The sequence below is a fragment of the Rhinoraja longicauda genome, chromosome 5 (assembly GCF_053455715.1).
Source record: "Rhinoraja longicauda isolate Sanriku21f chromosome 5, sRhiLon1.1, whole genome shotgun sequence".
NCBI lineage: Eukaryota > Metazoa > Chordata > Chondrichthyes > Rajiformes > Arhynchobatidae > Rhinoraja > Rhinoraja longicauda.
In genome coordinates, this window is record NC_135957.1 from 24,707,348 (window position 1) to 24,728,316 (window position 20,969).

The window sequence follows — 20,969 nt, forward strand, 5'->3', positions numbered from 1 at the left end:
TTCTACAGAAGGACTTGGATAGGTTGGGAGAACAGGCAGAGAAGTGGCAGGTGGAAAATGTGTAGCAAAATGTGGAGTCATGCATTTTGGTAGTAGGAATAAAGGTGTAGACTATTTTCTAAATGGGGATAGGATCCCAAAATCGGATGTTAAAGGGACTTGGAAGTGCTGGTTCAGGATTCCCAAATTTGGAATATTGGAAATATAGGTCACATTTGGAATATTATGAGCAATTTTGGGCACCATATCTGAGGAAGGATGTGCTGCTCTGGAGAGGATTCAGAGGAGGTTTACATGAACGATCCCAGGAATGAATAGGTTAACATATGATGAGTATTTGATGGCACTGTGCCTATGCTCACTGGAGTTTAGAAGAATGAGGAGGGGGGGGGGGGGGGACCTCATTGAAACATACAGAATAGTCAAAGGCTTGGATAGAGTGGATATGGAGAGGATGTTTCCACTAGTGGGAGAGTCTAGGACTAGAGGTCATAGCCTCAGAATTAAAGGACGTTCTTTTAGGAAGGAGATGAGGAGGAATTTCTTTGGTCAGAGGGTGGTGAATCTTTGGAATTCTTTGCTACAGAAGACAGTGGAGGCAAAGTCAGTGGATATACTTAAGGCAAAGATATAGATTCTTGATTAGTACGGGTGTCAGAGGTTATGGGGAGAAGGCAGGAGAATGATGTTAGGAGGGAGAGATAGATCAACCATGATTGAATGGCGGAGTACACTTGATGGGCTGAATGGCTTAATTCTGCTCCTATCACTTATGATCTTATGATTCAGTAGTCACCATCTCAAAGCAATGTACCCTTATTTTGTCCTCCTAGAAGGTTATTTCAAGTTTCAATGATGATTGCTTCCGTCATCCCTTGTCCCTCACTTCCACCTTTGCTGCTCTGATATTTCCTATTTTGCTCAAATTCCCCGCACCTTAATTTCTCCACCATTACCCTCATCAAACCCTCAGCCAAAATTAGCTTATTTTCAGATTCTGCTGCTGTTATTTCCTAACTACCCTGCTCCATAAGTATTACCACATTAAGTTTCTCCCTTACCATTCCCCACACCCCCACCGCAATAATGACTATTGCCTTTTAATGAGCAACATTTTAACTTTCCTTCTCACCCCATGACTGTTTCACATCTCAACCACCTCTTGGAAGTGACTGCAAGCAGACAGGGGGTAGAGATTCGCAGTCTTGCACTAACCTCCCCCTCACATTATATAGAACGATCAAGCATTGTGAAAGAGCCATAAGGCAAGGGCACAAGAGCAGCACTTGAGTGATAGTGTTGTCAGGCATGTAGAATGCATCTCTAAAACACTGTCCATCCCTTGTCAAATGTCAACAGCTGCTCTATAATAAAAAGAATGAACTTGTATTTATATACTATCTATTTCATTCTAAGATGTCAAAATACATTTCACTGCTCTGCAATATCCAGTGAAAAAAAATTGTAACAACTACAGCAAAGAGTGGGGATAAATGGGTCTCTTTCAGAATGGCAGGCAGTGACTAGTGGGGTACAGCAAGGCTTTGTGCTGGGCCGCAGCTATTTACAATATACATTAATGACTTGGATGAAGGGATTAAAAGTACCATTAGCAAATTTGCAGATGATACAAAGCTGGGTGGCAGTGTGAACTGTGAGGAAGATGCTATGAGGTTGCAGGGTGACTTGGACAGGTTGTGTGAGTGGGCGGATGCATGGCAGATGCAGTTTAATGTGGATAAGTGTGAGGTTATCCACTTTGGTGGTAAGAATAAGAAGGCAGATTATTATCTGAATGGTGTCAAGTTAGGAAAAGGGGACGTACAACGAGATCTGGGTGTCCTGGTGCATCAGTCACTGAAAGGAAGCATGCAGGTACAGCATGCAGTGAAGAAAGCCAATGGAATGTTGACCTTCATAACAAGAGGAGTCGAGTAGAGGAGCAAAGAGGTCCTTCTGCAGTTGTACAGGGCCCTAGTGAGTCCGCACCTGGAGTACTGTGTGCAGTTTTGGTCTCCAAATTTGAGGAAGGATATTCTTGCTATTGGGGGCGTGCAGCGTAGGTTTACTAGGTTAATTCCCAGAATGGCGGGACGGTCATATGTTGAAAGACTGGAGCGGCTAGGCTTGTATACACTGGAATTTAGAAGGATGAGAGAGGATCTTATCGAAACATATAAGATTATTAAGGGGTTGGACACGTTAGAGGCAGGAAACATGTTCCTAATGTTGGGGGATTCCAGAACGAGGGGCCACAGTTTAAGAATAAGAATAAGAGTTTAAGAATAAGGGGTAGGCCATTTAGAAAGGAGATGAGGAAAAACTTTTTCAGTCAGAGAGTTGTAAATCTGTGGAATTCACTGCCTCAGAAGGCAGCGGAGGCCAATTCTCTGAATGCATTCAAGAGAGAGCTAGATAGAGCTCTTAAGGATACTGATTGAGAATGATCAGCCATGATCACATTGAATGGTAGTGCTGGCTCGAAGGGCCGAATGGCCTACTCCTGCACGTATTGTCTATTGTCTACTCAACTATTGAATAAATACAGAAAATACTGGAAATATTCAGCAGGTCAGGCTGCATTTATTGGAAGAGAAACAGAGTCAATGATTGAGGTTGAACACCCTTCATCAAAACTATGAAGAAGTGAAAAGAAGCTTGTTAAACTGCCGGAAGGAAGGGCAATGTCTCTTAAATTAAGGTGAGTGTGGGAGTAAGTTGTAAACCAGATTATCTGGGGAATGAGTGAACGGGAGCAATTAGAGAGTGAGAACATGCATAAAAGAGCATAGGCAAAAGAGTACGAATTGTAAAATACAGAGCTGGAGGACATAGCCAGCAGGTCAGATTGGGCATGTCCTCTACTCCTGGAGAAGAAAAAAAATGAAAAACACAAATAAATTGAGCCAATAGAGTTAGACAACTGACACAAACAGAAATTAAGTTTCCTAAAATTGTAGAATTCAGCATTGAGTCCAGATTGCTATGATGTGCTGATAAGGTAGATGAGGTGCTGTACCTCAAGCTTGTGTTGGGCCTCATTGTAACAGTACAGATGGCCACAGAACAATAAAGTGATAGGAAGAGTTATTGTGGTAGACAACAGTAAGCCCAGGGAGCTCTTATGAACTGAATACAGATGCTTCAAAAAAAATCTGCGTTTGATTTCTCCAGTTTTGAGGAGACCACATTGCCAATATCAAATGCTGTACGTTGGATTGGAAGTGCAAGTGAATTGCGGCTTCACTTGAAAGAGGGGAAAGGACAAGTCTTGCATTGCCAGTGTTTGCAAGGCAAAATGCCATAAGAAAGGAGGTGGTTGGTGGAAATAGAAGAGTGGACAAGGGTATTGTGAACGGTTTCTGTGAAATGCTAAAAGGGGATAAGAGAAGATATAAGTGGGGATGCAATTTCTCTAAAAGTGGCAGAAATTGTGGAAAATAATTTGTTGAATGTAGAGGCTAGTGGGATGGAAGGTGAAGATTAGGGGAACTCTACCCTGAAGAAGGGTTCCAACACAAAACGTCTCCACTCCATGTTCTCCAGAGATGCTGCCTGACCCACTGAGTTACAACAGCACTGTCTTTTTATGTAAACCACCATCTGCAGTTCCTTGCTTCTACTGAACTTTATCGTGTTCTGCACCTGAGGAGAGGGGATAAAAGTAGAGGCAAAGGAAATGATAAGATGCAGTCAAGGGCTTTGTTAACAATGGTAGGGGGATAGCCATGGTTCAGGAAGGAAGATATTTCAAAACATTTCCAGGATTTTGCTTTTTTTAATGGAAATTTTTGCACTGTATAACTCTATGACTCTATTTTAATTCAGTTAGTTTTAGTTAGTTCGACCCAATTGGACGAAGGGCCTGTTTCCATACTTGATGACTCAAGGGTGGGGATTTATGACATGGGTGCATTCTTTCACTGTCCATTCATGCATTTTGTGCTGTGCATGTGAATAAAAGCCTAGATGCAGGTAAGGCCATTAGGTTAACGTTTCTTTTAAGTTGTTGTTTGATGTATTAACCCCACAGAACTGCATTGTTATTGTATCTTTCACTTTCATCTCTCTCCAGAAATATATCCAATTATCTCTTGAACCTAGCCAGTGCAATCTACTTCAAAGGCCTCCCCTGGTAATGTGAGCCACAAGTCCATTATCCTTTGTTACGGTTACGGTTGATTCATTTACTTCCAGCTTAACTTCTCCAAGGCTCAAAATCTTTCATCAGAGTGAACAATTATGGAAATTAGTTTCATAATTTTGAAACTTTAGTTTGATCAGCTGGAAGTCTCTGCTTTCAGAATGAAAACAAACCTAACTTATTTAACCTTTTCTCATAGCTTGAATTCCAGGCAATCAGAATCTCAATTTCCCACCTCTGAATCTTCAATGGCATTGAGAAATGAAAGTGGATGAAAAAAGATTAAGAGAGAAAAAACATATGGATCAAGTTCAACGGTACCATGAATTGAACTGATTCTCAAATAAAATAGCTTTATGCGGATGGTCACAGTGTGTTAACCAGATCAGATGATCCCTAAAGGGGGAATTGGTAAAACTCAAATCTTTCCATGTTCTTCAGGACTTCCACATGACTCCACTACATATTTTAATTTCTAACAACCTGTTTACAATTTTCTCTTTGAAGGGAAAACGAACTTTAACAAAGGTACATGCAGAATTTTCATTAAAATTAATGTGAAACCAACTTTGATAAACAAATTATAGATCTTTGTCCAGGTTACGGCAAAGGTCCTATTCGTCACATAAACAGTTCACAAGTTGAAAATGCAGCCACGAGCCAAGTTCCCTCGTGCCAGAAGAAGCCTGCAGCCACAAGGCAGCTGGCTAATCCACCCTGCTGCTCTTCCAAATGCTTGTTCATATGCATGTGCTCTACATAATTTGGGCATTCGTAAGCAGGGAAGGACCTGTAGTTGCACTAGACAGGAGAAATCCATTATTGATGGCTGCACTCAAATAATGAATGGAATGTAAGAAGAATTGGAATGGCATGGAAGTGAATATCAGTGTGCAACTACAGTGCCCTCCATGTTTGGGACAGACCCATCACTTATTTATTTGCCACTGTACTCCACGATTTGAGATTTGTAATACAAAAAAAGCACATGTGGTTAAAGTGTACATTGCCAGATTTTAATAAAAGGCCATTTTTATACATTTTGTTTTCATCATGTAGAAATTACAACAGTGTTTATACATAGCCCTCCTATTTCAGGGCACCATGATGTTTGGGACACAGCAATGTCATGTAAATGAAGGTAGTCATGTTTAGTATTTTGTTGCATATCCTTTGCATGCAATGACTGCTTGAAGTCTGCGATTCATGGACATCACCAGTTGCTGGGTGTCTTCTCTGGTGATGCTCTGCCAGGCCTGTATTGCAGCCATCTTTAGCTTATGCTTGTTTTAGGGGCTAGTCCCCTTCAGTTTTCTCTTCAGCATATAAAAGGCATGCTCAATTGGGTTCAGATTGGGTGATTGACCATTTTTTAGCTTTGAAAAATTCCTTTGTTGCTTTAGCAGTATGTAAGGGATCATTGTCTTGCTGTAGAATGAATTGTCGGCTAATGAGTTTTGAGGCATTTGTTTGAACTTGAGCAGCTAGGATGTGTCTATACACTTCAGAATTCATTATGCTACTACCATCAGCAGTTGTATCATCAATGAAGATAAGTGAGCCAGTACCTTCAGCAGCCATACATGCCCAGGGCATAACACCCCCACCCACCGTGTTTCACAGATGAGGTGGTATGCTTTGGATCTTGGACAATTCCTTCGCTCCTCCATACTTTGCTCTTGCCATCATTCTGATATGTTAATCTTCATCTCATCTGTCCACAAGACCTTTTTCAAGAACTGTGGTTGCTCTTTTAAGTATTTCTTGGCAAACTGTAACCAGGCCATCCTATTTTTGTGGCTAACCAGTGGTTTGCATCTTGCAGTGTAGCCTCTGTATTTCTGTTCATTAAGTCTTCTGTGGACAGTGGTCATTGACAAATCCACACCTGACTCCTGAAGAGTGTTGATCTGTCGGGCAGGTGTTTGGGGATTTTTCTTTATTGCAGAGAGAAGTCTTCTGTCATCAGCTGTGGAGGTCTTCCTTGGCCTGCCAGTCCCTTTACGATTAGTAAGCTCACCAGTGCTCTTTTTCTTCTTAATGATGTTCCAAACAGTTGATTTTGGTAAGCCTAAGGTTTGGCTGATGTCTCTGACAGTGCTTGTTTTTCAGACTCATAATGGTTTCTTTGACTTTCATTGGCACAACTATAAGACGTTGGTGAGACCGCATTTAGAATATTGTGTTCAGTTCTGGGCACCATGTTATAGGAAAGATATTGTTAAGCTCAGTGTTGCAGTGCTAATTTTTTAGGTGCCAGAGCTGTCACTGGTGCTGGAGCGGCCGCTGTTAAATTCCCTTCTAGTTAAAATTCCCCGGTTTATTTGGGCTTTTTTTTAAATTTAGAGGTGCCAGAGCGGCGCTCCGGTGAGCTCCGGCAGCACTGCACCCCTGGTCAAGCTTGAAAGGGTTCAGAAAAGATTTACGAGGATGTTGCCAGGACTAGAGGGTGTGAGCTATAGGGAGAGGTTGAGTAGGCTAGGTCTCTATTCCATGGAGTGAAGAAGGATGAGGGGAGATCTTATAGAGGTATACAAAATCATGAGAGGAATAGATCAGGTAGATGCACAGTCTTTTACTCAGAGTAGGGGAATCGAGGACTAGAAGACATAGGTTCAAGGTGAAGGGGAAAAGATTTCATCAGAATCCAAGGGGTAACTTTTTCCACATGGAGGGTGGTGGGTGTATGGAACAAGCTGCCAGAAGAGGTAGTTGAGGCTGAGACTATCCCATCGTTTAAGAAACAGTTGGACAGGTAAATGGATAGGACAGGTTTGGAGGGTTATGGACCTAGCACAGGCAAGTGGGATTAGGGTAGCTGGGACATTGTTGGCCAGTCTGGGCAAGTTGGGCCGAAGGGCCTGTTTCCACACTATATCAATCTATGACTCTATGACTTTGGTCTTCATGTTGATAAACAGCAATTAAGGTTTCCAAAGGTGATGGAAAGACTGGAGGAAAGACTAGGTGCTGAGAGCTCTCTTATACCTGCATTAAGGAGGCAAGTAAACACACCTGAGCAATTACAAACGCCTGTGAAGCCATGTGTCCCAAACATTATGGTGCCCTGAAATGGGAGGACTATGTATAAACACTGCTGTAATTTCTACATGGTGAAACCAAAATGAAAAAAAAACCCTTTAATAAAATCTGACAATGTGCATTTTAACCACATGTGATTTTTTTTCTATTACAAATCTCAAATTGTGGAGTACAGAGGCAAATAGATGAATGATGGGTCTTTGTCCCAAACATTATGGAGAGCACTATATGTGCTGCTGCTAATTTCAGAGCTCAGATTATTACACAGTGTGACATGTCCCACAACAAAACAGCAAGAACAAGTCAAGCCCCAAATAAAAACAATTGCTGGAAATACTCCAGTTTAGGAGACATATGCAGAAAGAGAAAAAGAGAAGCTGTCAGCTGAAAGGTCTTTCAACATTGAAAGGTCATGCACAAAGAGAAAAAGTTATGATATCAGCTGGAAAATCTTTCATCGTTGAAAGGTAATTGATCTGAAAGTTACTCTTTTTATTTCAGATTTCCACGAATTGCAGCTGGTGTCTTCTTAGGATGTCCATTGGGTTCAAGGATTGGTGCATTCTGAGGACACAGATGAGGTTATTGTGTGAAATGTAGACTATTCTACAGGCGGGGCAGGAAGAACTTGACTAGCTGGGTGGGTGAGTGGGTAATTTGCAAGGTGATGTGCTGTTTCTGCCACTGACATAGGGCTATGTGTAGTCTGGACACAAGGACTCAAATTTGTCAAAGCCATCCCAAATGCTCCTTCTCTCAGGAGATTCTCAGTGGAGATGTTGCTTTTATGCAAAGTTTTCAACACACCCTTGAATCTTTTTCTCTGTTCAAACTGGTAACAGTGACATAAAATGACTGTTTTCAGCGTCTGGTGTCGGGCATGTAGCCACCTCTCAAAGGAGGCAGGAAAGAGAGGTGGTGGTGGTGGAATTTTGGTGGTAAAAGTTGTGAAAAATGGTCTGTTGAATGCAGAGGCTGGTGGGATGAAAGGTGACGACCAGGAGAATTCCATCCTTGTTCTGTCCTGTCCTGAGTGGGTAAAAGCAGAGGCATGGGAAATAGATGAGATGTGTTCAAGGAAATGGTGATGTTTCGGGTCGAGACCCTTCTTCAGACTGGTTAGGGATAAGGGAAATTAGAGATATAGACGGTGATGTGGAGAGATAAAGAACAATAAATGAAAGATATGCAAAAAAGTAATGATGATTAAGGAAACAGGCCATTGTAAGCTGTATATGTTAAGTGAAAATAAGAAGCTAATGCGACGCGTGGGGGAAGGGATAGAGAGAGAGGGAATGCCGGGGCTACCTGAAGTGAGAGAAATCAGTATTCATACCACTGGGCTGTAAGCTGCCCAAGCAAAATATTAGATGCTGTTCTTCCAATGTGCGTTTCCCATTCCTACACAGACCTTTCTGTCCACGGTCTCCTCTATTGTCAGAGTGAGGTTAAATGCAAATTGGAGGAACAGCATCTCATATTTCCCTGGGGCAGCTTACAGCCCAGTGGTATGACTATTGATTTCTCTCACTTCAGGTAGCCCCGGCATTCCCTCTCTCTCTATTCCTCCCCCACCCGAGTCGCACTAGCTTCTCATTTTCACCCTACAAACAGCTTACAATGGCCTGTTTCCTTTATCATCGTAACTGTTTTGCATATCTTTCACTTATTGTTCTTTATCTCTCCACATCACCGTCTATCATTTCCCTTATCCCTAACGTCTGAAGAAGGGACGACCCAAATCGTCAACCATTCCTTCTCTCCAGAGATGCTGCCTATCCGCAGAGTTACTCCAGCTTTTTATGTCTATCTAGATAATGATGTCTGAATAGCCCAACCTAATGATTATTTATGCCGCAGAGGGTGGCCATTCAGCTGATTGTGCCCATGCTGGCTGTCAGCAGCTGATTGTGCCCATGCTGGCTGTCAGCAGACTAACCTCCTCAGTCTCATCCTCCCTCTCCTCACTTCCCAGTAGACTAGTAGCTTATTCTCCCTCACACACATGCCCATCCACTCACCTTAGATTCCTTTGCCACATACGTACAATAAGGGATACATTTACTGTCACCAATTAACTTATGAAACAAACTGGGGCACCTGTCGGATGTGCAAACTCCGAAATTAGAGCACCTACTAGGCCTTGGAGGTCTGAGGCAGCAAACTGCTGAACAGCCATGACTTCACTTGGCTGAGTTGGTATTGGGTTCTGAGATATGTTTCCAGGCTGCACTAGTAGTACAGAAGCAGAAAAAATGCAGGTTGTTTCCAGGCTGTAATAACATGGCAGAAGCAACACAGAATACATTTTGTATGCAGTGGATTCAAGCTCAAAATGCTTCAGCTCATGCAGTTCATGAATTAGTTTGTCCAAATTAGGCCATTCTGACCTAGCCTCCTTAATCAAAATTGTGAAGGACCCCAGGGTTGAAATTGCAAAATTCCATTGACTATGCAGAATTAGGAAGGCTCTTCAGAATACACTAATTCTGTCCAATATGCTGACATTTATGGGATACTTGGAAAGTTTTTCATATGAAAGGTTATTTAGTTTACTCAGAAACTGCCAAGTGTGCTGAAATGAGTCTATTAAATGGTTTTGTGGAAATTGTAAAAAAAGATCTGATCAGGCTATTCATATGTGGCTGACGAAACATTAACATTCCTTCTCTCCAGAGATACTGCCTGTCCCGCTGAGTTACTCCAGAATTTTGTATCTACCCTAAACATTAACATTTTTGGTAATTGACTTGTTCAACTGCATTAATAAATCATGTCGACAGTCCCGAATGCATCAAGGATAAATTTTGCAGAGAAAATGGTCAATTTAGTTTCTTTATGCAGCCCAATTGCACTACTTCTTGGAAAATATCATGTTTGTAATTATGCTAATGATTTTTCAGGGAGAAATTTGAAACAGCTCTGGTTAGGTTATGGTTCAAGTGCTTTTGGGCACAGGCACCCAGATGTAGAAACTCTAGTCTGTAGTCTTTAGTTCATGACTTTTGCACTCTTTGACATCTCTTTCCATTAAACAAAAGTATCATAAAATACAAAAACCCCATTGATTACAAAACAAAGGAAAATGTGATAACTGATGCAAAAAGATTTGGTTACTCATGGCAGCAGCTGCCTCGAAACATCGTCACACAGGAAAATAGCATTTTCTAATAATTCTATTCATCTGACAAAGTCAAACCTCTGTTTTCTTTAAGTCCTTTGGGGGAGGAAAAAAACAGAAAATCTCTGAACTCCCAAGATAAGTTTTCACTCTTCTGTTTCACTCTTCAATCTGCCACAATGACTCAGTTTGTTCACTGGGATTTTCTGCTAACTGAATATGCTTAAAGATGCATGGATGTTTCAAGACTCACCAACCAAAGGTAAGAATAAGAATCAAAGGGACACAAAATGCTGGAGTAACTCAGCGGGACAGGCAGTATCTCTGGAGAGAAAGGATGGGTGTCACTTCGGGTCGAGACCCTTCTTAAGACTTCTTCAGTCTAAAGAAGGATCTCGACCTGAAACGTCACCCATTTTTTCTCTTGAGAGATGCTGCCTGTCCTGCTGAGTTACTCCAGCATTTTGTGTCTATCTTCGGTTTAAACTAGCATCTGCAGTTCCTTCCTACACAGTAAGAATCAAAGCTCTGGCTTTTATGACCGCCTGAAGCCACAAAGAATAGTCTTTCAATGAAGCAGGGTTAGATGGCAAAGAAAACAAGAACTAGAGCAGGTGTGGGCCATAAGGTCACGTGCACATGCTCCATCATTCAGTAAAATCATTCCAGAACAGATCTTGGCCTTAAATTTACATTCCTGCTAATTCCCAATTTTTCTCGTTAAAAAAAATCTATCGCAATCGTGAATGTATTCAATTGAACACAGCTCTCTGGGAAGTTGAAAGTCTCACCATCCCCAACAGTATCGTAAATGGCGATCCTCTTCTTTTGAAATATCCCCCTCAGTTCTAGATTCCCTCACTATGAAGAGAGAAAACAAGCATGTTTTAAGCTGTAGAGGGGTGGAGGGATGAAAAGAAGAAAAGGGATCATCTGTGGAGTGGAGACTAAGTTTTGGTGGCTGTCTATAAAAGGGAAATGGATGATAGTCAATCATAGCCGATCCACCCAGGAGAGTGTAAAGAGAGACGAGTGACGGACTGGAGGAAAGGAAGGGCAAACATGCGACAGATGTGAAAAAAAATCGGAAAATCCTCAACTAGCATCTCTGGAGGGAAAAAATCTGAGCTACTGTTACTGGATGATAACCTTACCCCAGAGCTGTAGGAAAATAACTGCAGATGCTGGTACAAATCGAAGGTATTTATTCACAAAATGCTGGAGTAACTCAGCAGGTCAGGCAGCATCTAGGAGAGAAGGAATGGGTGACGTTTCGGGTCGAGACCCTTCTTCAGACTGATGTCGGGGGGGCGGGACAAAGAAAGGATATAGGTGGAGACAGGAAGACAGTGGGAGAACTGGGAAGGGGGAGGGGAGGAGAGGGACAGAGGAACTATTTAAAGTTAGAGAAGTCAATGTTCATACCGCTGGGCTGTAAGTTGCCCAAGCGAAATACGAGGTGCTGTTCCTCCAATTTCCGGTGGGCCTCACTACGACACTGGAGGAGGCCCATGACAGAAAGGTCCGACTGGGAGTGGGAGGGGGAGTTGAAGTGCTCAGCCACCGGGAGATCAGGTTGATTAAGGCGGACTGAGTGAAGGTGTTCTCCCTGTGACTGCATGGGTTAGCTCCCGGTGTTCCGATTTCCTCTCGCATCCAAAAGACATGAGGGTTAATAGGTTGATTTGCCTCTGTAAATACAAAATATCCCTGATGTGTAGGGTGCGGATGTGAAAGTGGGATAACAATGAACTGGTGATCGATTGTCGGTCGGCCAAAGGGCCCATTTCCTTGCTGTATCTCAAAACTAAACAATTAGAATTTGGCTTCTTCATTGCTTGTTGAAACTCCATATTCATCTTCAGCAAACTGTAGACAAGGATACACACATCCTTCTTAACTCTCCACATATTCATTTTCTCATAATTTAATAACTACTTCACTAAATACTTCTAAAGAGGATGAGCTTACATTTTCCACACTATATTCCAGTGTCATGTCCTTGCCCATTCACTTACACTGTCTATATCCCTCTGAAGTTGCTCTGCATCTTTCTTCCAACCAGAATGCCATGGCCAGCAAATTCTGATCCACTCATCCAACTCATTGATTTAGATTGTGAACAGATGAAGCCAAGCACCGATCCCTGCAGCATTCCACTGATTACACTCACTCAAGCTGAAATTGGCGCATTTGTTCTACTCTGTTTTCCATCCATTAACCTGCGCTCAATTTCATGTAAACCAATCCTCAATGCAACAGGCAGGAATTTATGCTTTAGGGCCAACTTAAAAACTTGCACATCAACAATGATAACCTCTGGATAATCACCCTCGCAGTTTACAGACAGGTATAGGGATAAACAGGTCAACAAAGTTGACACATCCCTGGAGGAGTGGAGTGGGAAACAGATATCACTTTATGGATCACTGGTGTCGGTACTGCCTCAGGAAAGAACTGTACATTGGAGCTATCTCAAGCGATAAGAAGATAGTCACAATGACTCTAACAAATGTGTGGGGTTGGGTAAGAGTAGAGATGGAAAGGGAACAAATAAATCAAGTTGTAAGATTAATGGGAACGATAATGGTAGATGGTGAGTAACAACCTTAGGTGATTAAGGAGGATATCACTTCAATGGGAGACTATAACAAGAGGTATCAGATGGTGGAAATTTTATGGAAGAAGAAAAAAACGAAAAAGTATTTAAACCTATAATCAAGAACTGTGTTCAGGACCATTGGCAACAGCTGTAAAGTGGTAGAATATATAAATACTGTGAAAAAACACACTCAAATGCAGGTTTTTAAGTTTTATAATGATCGGACAGAGATTACATTATGTCGGAAATGAAAGGAATTTGCTGAGCAAATGGTTTATCTGAAAAAATGTCCTGGAGCTAACCATTACCAAAACTAGGGTAACAAAATCAATGTAAAGAATTAAATAATGCACTGAAGAGTGACAAATCACCATGAAAGGATGTTTTTTTACCTCAGTCTATTAAAAAAACATTTGAGAACACTGTAGATACCCTTGTATAAATTCAGATCTGTAAATTTGCACTGTTTTGTCAATTCTGGAACTGTTCCTTTAGATATCGAAAATTATGCATGTCATTTCACTATTTCAGAAAGAGGAACCGGTGAATGAAAGATCAATTAGCCTACATCTAATTACTAGAGCTAATAATTAAGGAAAGAGTGCCTGAACAATTTGAAAACCGACTTGAGTGTTTTCTGTTTGTCACTAATTGGTGGGAAGGATGCAGAGGAATACATTTGCACAGAAATTACAGAGCAATACAGAGCACTATAGGAGTGACATTTTCTGTTCAATGAGGAAGCAAGATTACTGGAAATGGGTCTGGGAATTAGTCGGGGGAAAATTTAGATAAACTGCAGAAGAACTCTATCTTGATAGAAAATCTTCACTGGAGGTGGGCCAATTTCAGTTGGTTGAAAATAATTTTGGCAGAGGTATATTGAAATCTCACAAGGGGGAACGAGTACAAATAAAGGCAAATCTTACTGGATGACAAAAGGCAGAGCCAGACAAAACAGAAATAGTATAAAAAGTAGGAAACACGTCATCTTGGTAATTCAAGTGAGAGCCAGGCAAAATGCAGAAAGATAAGCAAAGAAGTGATAATGGAATTGAAAGGGACAACGATGGTAAATGACATTTGATTGATGGCCAATTTAAAATAGGTGGGAGCACAAAAACTATAAAGCCTGTTGGACTGCAACAGAATCCGAATGACTGCATAAAGAAATCAGCAGAGTTTAATGTGGGAAAGTGAGATTGTGCACTTCTGTAAAATGAATCAATATTATCTGAATGGTAAGCAATCGCAAATTAGTAATGCAGAGAGGGATTTAAAATAACAAGTTAACAGAAATGGGTGCGAATCCACGGTACCCCTTTCCCCTCCACATATATTCTGTCCCTTTGCTTCATATTTCATGCCTCTTCCAGCCTTATCTCAAGCTTTTTTGTCTTTTCATGTCTCGCCTTTGTTCAACCATCTGCCAATCAAAACCCCCTCACCTGTATCCACTCATCACTTGCCAGAATTTGTCCTTCTCTCAGCTCCCTCCCAGCTTTCTCCTCCCCACCATCATCAGTCTGAAGAACGGTTCTGAACCAAGTCATCACCTTTCCATGTTATCCAGAGATATTGCCTGACCTGCTGAGTTACTCCAGCCCTTTGTGTTTTTTTTGGTAAATCAGCATCTGCAGTTCCTTGTGTCGCCAAACTATTTCCACTAGTTGTGGAGGCTTGGACTGAGGGGACCAAAGTAAACATTTATACCAGACCCTTCAAACATAAACAAGGAAAGAGTTGGAGTAGCTTGGAATTTCTGCTAAAATTGATGCCAAGTCAATTTTAATTGCAAGTCTCAGCTCATAATTTTTTGTTAATGAAAAGGCATTAGGTGTATAGGCAGAGATGAATATCTGGGGTTAGGGTTGTGAATGACAGAACTAGCCCAATGGACTGACGGACTGCCCAGCCTGGCTCAAATTTGGAGTTTTGCTTTCTTTGAACAAACTACCTGCGCTTGACACCTTCAACACATCACTCACAAGTGGTCAGGAACATGCTTTAAATCACCAATACCAGTTACCACTTTGATGCATTTGTGTTAGCTAAAATATTTTATTAATTACATTTAATTTCTCAGATTATTTAGGAAGTCATTTTATTTTTGTGTGACTGGAGAAAACGGAAAATATTTCTTCGATTGTAAGATGAACTTTTGGACCAGAACGCAATGATTTTTTTCTGTAACTACAGCCTGGGAAGTATAATAGGACTTTACATCTTTTGTGATTATTGAAAGGAGCAATTTACAATCAAATGCAAATATGTTTGATTTCATCATTTGGTTTGTTGAATAGTAAAAATATTTTTAAAAACTGTAGATGCTGGAAATCTAAAATGTAAACAAGAAAATTGTCAAAAATACTCAATAAATTTGTAGAGAGTGAGTTTCACGTCAATGGAAAAGGATCATTGACGCTGGATAGGAATAGAGAGAGCTCAAACCATTAAATAAATTATGTATCGGAAGGAACTGCAGATACTGGTTTAAACCAAAGATAGACACAAAAAGCTGGAGTAACAAAGCCGACAGGTAGCATCTCTGGAGAGAAGGAAAGGGGTGACATTTCGGGTCGAGACCTTTCTTCTGAAGAAGGGTCTTGACCCGAAACATCACCTATTAAATAAATTATCTATATAAGTTTATGTACCTCTTTAATTAAATTGGAAGTGCTCTGCCCCAATCATCTTCCTACCCCATCTGACAGAAGCTTCTGAAAATGTTTGAGCAAATGAACAATCACATCCCAGCTACTTTCTCTGAAGAGCTTCATCCATGTATTTTCTCTCTTTTGCTCAAGTAAACCATCTTAAATTAGAGCCCATCACGCTGATCATCCCTTTTGCCTAAGCTTTGGACCACAGAAATGCTTGAAATGGTCTTTGGCTGTTAGCCAAGTTCAAGTTATTCCATCTTCCATCCACCAAGAAATCTTCTCGCCTAAATTGAATATTTCTAATTGCTCATATACAACTTCTAAATTCAACGGTAGGCTGCAAGGATCAAGGATCAATTCGCTGACAAGTGCTCAAGGACTGTACAAGTTACCAACTGCAACATTTTTAACTCTAGCTAATGGAGATCAGAGGAGAAAAACTCAAGTTAAATCATAAGACACAAAACGTTGTTAGAAATGTACAAAAATCAGACAAAAACAAGGCAAGTACCAGATTACCAAAAATAAATAAACCTCAGCCTTGGGCTAGATAGATCATTCATTCAGCCTTGTGGGTCTCATGGATCATGGCCAGGTCACTGCACCCAAAAAACACTTTCCATTTAGAACACTCAAACCATTCAAAAATAATTCAAATAAATTGCCTATTTCCTCACTTATGGAATCAAAATTAAAGTTTAAACATTCTTAAGCCCTGAGGTTACATGGAGCCTTACTACTAGGGCAACTTTGTCATATTTCAGCTTATATTTATCTACATATTCTGAATATAATGTTTTCCTGCTTGTGCACAAGTATAAAGAAGGATCCTTCTTCCTTCTTCAGTCATTACACTGATTTACATAATGTTTCCCTCAAATAATGTCAATTCAATTTTTAGCACGATTTTCATGCACTTTGCGCATATTAGTATCACAATTTAAGTGACTGGATAATTATAATTATTTTAGCACAAATTCTATTTTTTGGATAACTGTAGAATGTAAATGTGCGCATCAAATTCACATCCTTTCCAGTATAGATCCCATTTACTCTCCCCAGAATTGATTATTCTGATGCTATCCTCAGGATCTTCCCTTCCTTCACCCTCCATTGATTGAGACTCACAAAAACTCTGCTGATCTGCATTGCATTCGGTACAATACAATAGAACTTTATTTAGAGAGAACTTCTTCATCCCCCACAAGGATGGTCTTGAAGCCCTCCGTTTCTTCCTCGACCGTAGAACCAGCCAATCCCCATCGACCAACACTCTCCTCTGCCTAGCAGAGCTGGTTCTTACCCTCAACAACTTCTCCTTTGACTCCTCCCACTTCCTCCAAACCAGAGGCATAGCTATGGGCACTCGCATGGGCCCTAGCTACGCCTGCCTCTTTGTCGGGTACATCGAACAATCCCTGTTCCAGACGTACACTGGCCCCATCCCCGAACTCTACCTCCACTACATCGACGACTGCATTGGTGCTACCTCTTGCACCCATGCAGAACTCACTGACTTCATACACTTCACCTCCAATTTCCATCCTGCCCTTAAATATACCTGGACTATCTCCGACATCTCCCTCCCATTTCTGGACCTCACCATCTCCATCACAGGAGACAGACTAGTGACGGACATTTACTATAAATTGAAGAAGAACTTTATTTATCCCAGGAGGGAATTTGATCTGCCAACAGTCATACAACACAAGATACATGAAACATAAATTAAAGTGACGAGTGGAATGAGGATGTGCAAAGATTGGGGAGGGGAGTTAGTCTACCCCATGACCGAAGGGGGAGGAGTCGTACAATTTGATCGCCACAGGGAAGAAGGATTTCCTGTGGCGTTCTGTACTGCATCTTGGTGGAACCAGTCTGTTGCTGAAGGCACTCTTCAGATTGACCAGTGTGTCATGGAGGGGGTGAGCTGTATTGTCCAAGATGCTCCGCAGTTTGAGGAGCATTCTCCCCTCCACGACCATCCCCCATGAATCCCACTCTGCCCCCAGGACATAGTTAGCCTTTCTGATGACTTTGTTAATCTTGTTGGAGTCCGCGGCCTTCGCTCTCCTGCCCCAGCACACGACAGCGAAGAAGATGGCACTGCCTGCCACAGAACATCTGCATCATCTTACTGCAGATGTTGAAGGAGCAGAGCCTTCTCAAAAAGTACAGCCGGCTCTGTCCCTTCTTGTATAGGGCCTCAGCGTTCCTGGACCAGTCTGGATTCAGTACACTCTGCCTTTTCTCAGCATTTAAATGGCTCTCCATCCACAAAAATCAAAGTTAAATGTTCTTGATTCTGAATTTTTCCACACCGCTTCTTCAGCTCTCTTTATACAGATCTTTGCTATTCCTACCTATTATTATTTATTCTGTTGATTATGATTTATTCCAGCTTCTCTTCCACTTCCTTCTCTCCCACCATCAACAGTATCCCACAAACCAGTCAAATTCCATTTTTTCTGGAGTTCCTTCCTTTCCCAAACATTCTGACTTTGACTTTCATAAACATGAAAGTCTATGCATTTTACTCAGCTTTTAATTACTTCCCTTAGCCTCTCTATTTTTGACTCATTTGATGCTTGCATTCCCTATATCCATCTGTGAAATGCCTTTGGTATGCTGTTTAATTTGAAGACATTTATATAAACGCAAGCTGTTGTTGTACAACATTCCATGTATTAAGCTGTGACAGTTCCACAAGAAAAGTGCATCATAAGTGCTAATTGCGAGTACCAAACCTGAACATGAAAGAGCCACAAAATCAATGATTGAGAGTGTAGTTTCAGAAACACACCAGGAGAACACTTTAACCTCTTTACTTTGTGACACCTCTAAACAATCAGCATTCAGTGGAAAAGCCTCAGTCCTTGAAAAGTAAATGATTCAACATGTCAATAAACGAAAGTGTTTCGTTCAATAAAAAATGGCTAAATTGGCTGCTGGAGACACAACCCATCACTACATACAGAGAAAAAAAGGCTTTGCACATTTTAAAATATAAATGAAAAGGTTGAAAAGCTGCATGTTGCTTAATATTACTTTAAGTAATAAATCCAGATTAAAAAAAGTGAGATATTATTTTGATGCAAATGATGCAAGCAGCCTTATGCCGCTGTGTGTGTACTAACAATGTTAACAACAAAACACAGTGCAAATCAGAGAAAAGAGTAATAGAATCCTTGTGATCTGAGCTAAATATAAAGTTCTCATGCGCATTTCTCTAAATTTTCAGCAGGTGGATTGATGACTATTTAAGGAGATGCTGGCTGCACATAAATTATTAAGTTGTTTGATACCAATGTTGGTACATGACTTTATTCATCCAATGCCAAGAAAACACATAGCAAATTCAGGAAAAAGCTAGGGAAATTCTCCTTGGATATCCTAGAAGCAATGAAACTAATTACTGATCTCAACCATCTATCATCCACTCTGGAAATTGAGCTCTGAAAAGCTGCTGGGACAAACACTGGCAGTGCTGTAGTGAATTCAGATCAGCCACATATTTTAATAATGCATCAAATGGAGCTGCCAATCAATTAGAAAATAAATACCAATTTATTATATACAAATTAGAAAACAAAAATTGCCAATCAACCCAGCCATCTTTGTTCACCCAACACTATTCAACTTAAATGATCTATAAGGAATGTATGGTGAAATATAACTGCTTCCACTAAATGTTACCCAGAGTTTGATGACTGACCATTGCTTCGTTGTCATCATCTTTCCTGTGAATTATAACTTTTTTTGAAAACAACTTATCCCTTCCTAGAGGATTTTCTTGTAAAGGGTTGAAGGCAAGTTTTGAAACAAAATTTACAAATTTAAAAAACTCAAACAGGATTAACTGCAGCCACTGATTGTTCTTATTTTTTAAATTCCTCTACAAGCTTCCTCCAAAAGCCTGCTTAGCTGCACTTAGAGAGCCAAGAGGCTCATAATAAAACAGTTAAGAAACGTCAGAATTGGCAGGTAATTTGCAAATTCCAAAAGGTATTCTAAGTTTAATAAGGTTAATCTGCACTATATCACTTTTGCAATGTGTTGTTGTTTTACTCAGATTTCTGACATCAGTTAACTGTCCACTGTGCAATGCACCTTAATTCCCCATTCTGAAGACTTGAATATTTTATTGGACAATTTTGTTTTCATCTCTAAAATAATGTTTGCAAGAACTAAAGGACATAATGTATTGTAACAACAGTTGAGGGAGCAGGAAATAGGGTTTGTGGAATTATACAGTGATTGCTATTAGCATCTGCAATTAGCTATTAGCATCTGCAATTGTTGGCTGATTGTAATTAACATAAAGTTTGGTAATATTTACTACAAGATTCAAGATTGCATGTTTTTTTAAACCCCAAATCTAATGAGCATAAACTGCCTCTTCTGATAAAGTGTATTTCTTACATTGAGAAAATGTGAAGCTAAAAGCTATGTATTGGTCTAAACAAAGAAAATTATTTGATTAACGAGTTTTCCAAACTGAATTCAATTTTGCAAACTGCCTCAACATTTTACACATACAATAAATTTTATCTTAGCACTTACAGGGTTATAAGGCACAAACCCAACTCAGAATATGGCTACAAATTCATCACATAAGAGTAATCATATTAAAGTTAGCAGTAGAATTAAAATCATTAATCTTACCTCAAGTCTTTGTACTATTTCCCTGATGTCATCTGCACAATTTTCCATAGCAGACAGCAGAATGCATTCTCCTCTTTCATAAAAGATCTTTATAGTCATTAATCCAGAGGTCCAGCCAATGACATCCCTGCACGAGCAATTAAACACTACATTTTTGGAATCTTGTTCGACAAGCACAATGAATTCATTGGAGATTCCCAGAAGACATTCAATATCGCTAGACTGGCCAAAGTCCCGAGCAATAACATTCCACACCATGGCTCCAAAGCTGTACAGCTGTGCATCCTTCCTGGGTTTTGTCTTCTCCTTCTTCTTTGCCCCAAGTGTAATGAAGCTGAATTTCACAGAAGAATCAACTGTAGCTGTAGTTACAAAGTTTTCTGCCAAATCCTTCAAATACTCCTGCCTTGTTCTGGTGGCCATTGCCCGGAACTTTTCAGATTTGTGCGCTGCATTTTCTGCATTGATAACTTTGGCTAGTAGGAAGTCCCTGAACACTGCTGATTTGGGAAATGTGACTCCTTTGGGAATGGGTGGGCCAAATGGTGGTACATCTTTAGACCTGGAGACAGCCACACTGTATGTGTTTAAACAGACAATGCATCAGTTTGTAATTCCAATTTCAAAATACAGGATGTACAATCTGACTTTATCAAGGGAAATAGTGATCAGAAAGAATAAAAACAACTGCCAAGATACAATGTCTACATAAATCCAAGTTTCAGTTGCTAA

General features: G+C 40.6%; 1 protein-coding gene across 8 annotated transcripts in view; it reads right to left on the reverse strand.

Annotated features, from left to right (window-relative positions):
* LOC144593494 (signal-induced proliferation-associated 1-like protein 2) overlaps window positions 1–20,969 on the reverse strand; it is a 389,226-nt gene that overhangs the window by 155,287 nt on the left and 212,970 nt on the right. For all 8 annotated transcript variants that reach the window (XM_078399153.1, XM_078399151.1, XM_078399145.1 and 5 more), the window contains one exon: window positions 20,238–20,814. In XM_078399153.1, the coding sequence (XP_078255279.1) occupies window positions 20,238–20,814 (577 nt within the window). The remainder of the gene's footprint in view (window positions 1–20,237; window positions 20,815–20,969) is intronic.